At 36.8% G+C, this 1,209-nt stretch overlaps 1 protein-coding gene across 1 annotated transcript in view; it reads right to left on the bottom strand.

The window, feature by feature from the left end:
* The window catches only part of atp6ap2 (ATPase H+ transporting accessory protein 2), a gene marked incomplete in the record, with an annotated part of 9,333 nt that extends 8,645 nt beyond the window's left edge, over positions 1–688 (bottom strand). Inside the window, 1 exon segment of the mRNA XM_014021933.1 lies at positions 598–688. Within this exon segment, the coding sequence (XP_013877387.1) occupies positions 598–673 (76 nt within the window).
* Between the last annotated feature and the right edge of the window lie 521 nt (positions 689–1,209).

Raw genomic sequence — 1,209 nt, 5'->3', positions numbered from 1 at the left:
GTGTGTGTGTGTGTGTGTGTGTGTGTGTGTGTGTGTGTCCTTTTAAGCTTCCAGATATTGAAACGTTATGAAGACAGAGCTTTGCGATCTCAGCCTGTTGATAAAGACTTAAACTCGTGACTGAGAGGGATGGTCATAGAGGTTAGAGGAACTAACTGGGTTGCAGCTTTGTCACATGACAGAACAGGGTAATTCACAACAACTGTCTGAAAGAAATGTGCACTACTTCTCAATTTCACTCGAAGACATCTATTCCTTTGAATTATTAAAAGATGGACGTTTAACCCTCGATACTACTTAGCAATATGCTAACATTATTGAGCTACAGCACAGCAGTGAAGACGGTTACTGTAACCTAATAGGATTCGGTAAATCATTCAGAGAACCTAAAGAACAAATTGATTCTKTCTCACATTTCTACTGACATCCATGTAACAGTATTAGACAGATAAATGTCAGAGTACATGATGAATGCTAAATGCATCCTGTCATTGACCGGTTCAGCTCATCCCGGAAGCTGTAAAAATCGCGATTAAAGGAGATGAGAGAAGCACATAAATGTTAAACAGGGTTTTATTAATGTTAAACATTTCCTACCAGTTGTGACAAAAAAGCAGAGAACAAACGCGACGTTAACAGCAACCTCCATCCTTCCCCAATTTGTCACCGACATCTTCTGCTACAGCAGCGGTCAGCTGACCTGACGTCATGACGCAAGGCATGATGGGAACATTTCTAACAGGACCGCATCTGGTAACTACACTGTAAAACAATGAAACGTTGGATTTACTTAACCATGTTATGTTACCTGGTTCCACTTAACTGAGTTGAGTAAATTAAAAGCAATATACCAGTTTTTTAACCAAAGAACATGAATGATTTGAATTTACTCAACTCACTTAAGTGGATGTACTGTACAGTATTTCTGACATAATGATTTAGTTTTTACCGAAAATTCATCTTGTTTTTAAAAAATAAAAACACAATAAAATCTGCCATTTGTTTTGCCTAAAGACCATTTTAAAGAAATTAGATTTTATCAAACTTTGAACATTTTGTTTCTTTCTCATTTTTACAGAAAAAAATATTGTTTACTTAAAAATATACATATTGTTTACATTAGTGAAAAGGGGCTTTCCTGTATGCAGTCTTCAGTTACGATCAAAGACAGCACACAGGTGTGTGTGTGTGTGTGTGTGTGTGTGTGTG

The sequence above is a fragment of the Austrofundulus limnaeus genome, unplaced genomic scaffold (genome assembly GCF_001266775.1).
Source record: "Austrofundulus limnaeus strain Quisiro unplaced genomic scaffold, Austrofundulus_limnaeus-1.0 Scaffold310, whole genome shotgun sequence".
Taxonomy (NCBI): Eukaryota; Metazoa; Chordata; class Actinopteri; order Cyprinodontiformes; family Rivulidae; genus Austrofundulus; species Austrofundulus limnaeus.
Note: the sequence above shows the minus strand (reverse complement) of the source record. Positions and strands in the feature narration are given on the sequence as shown.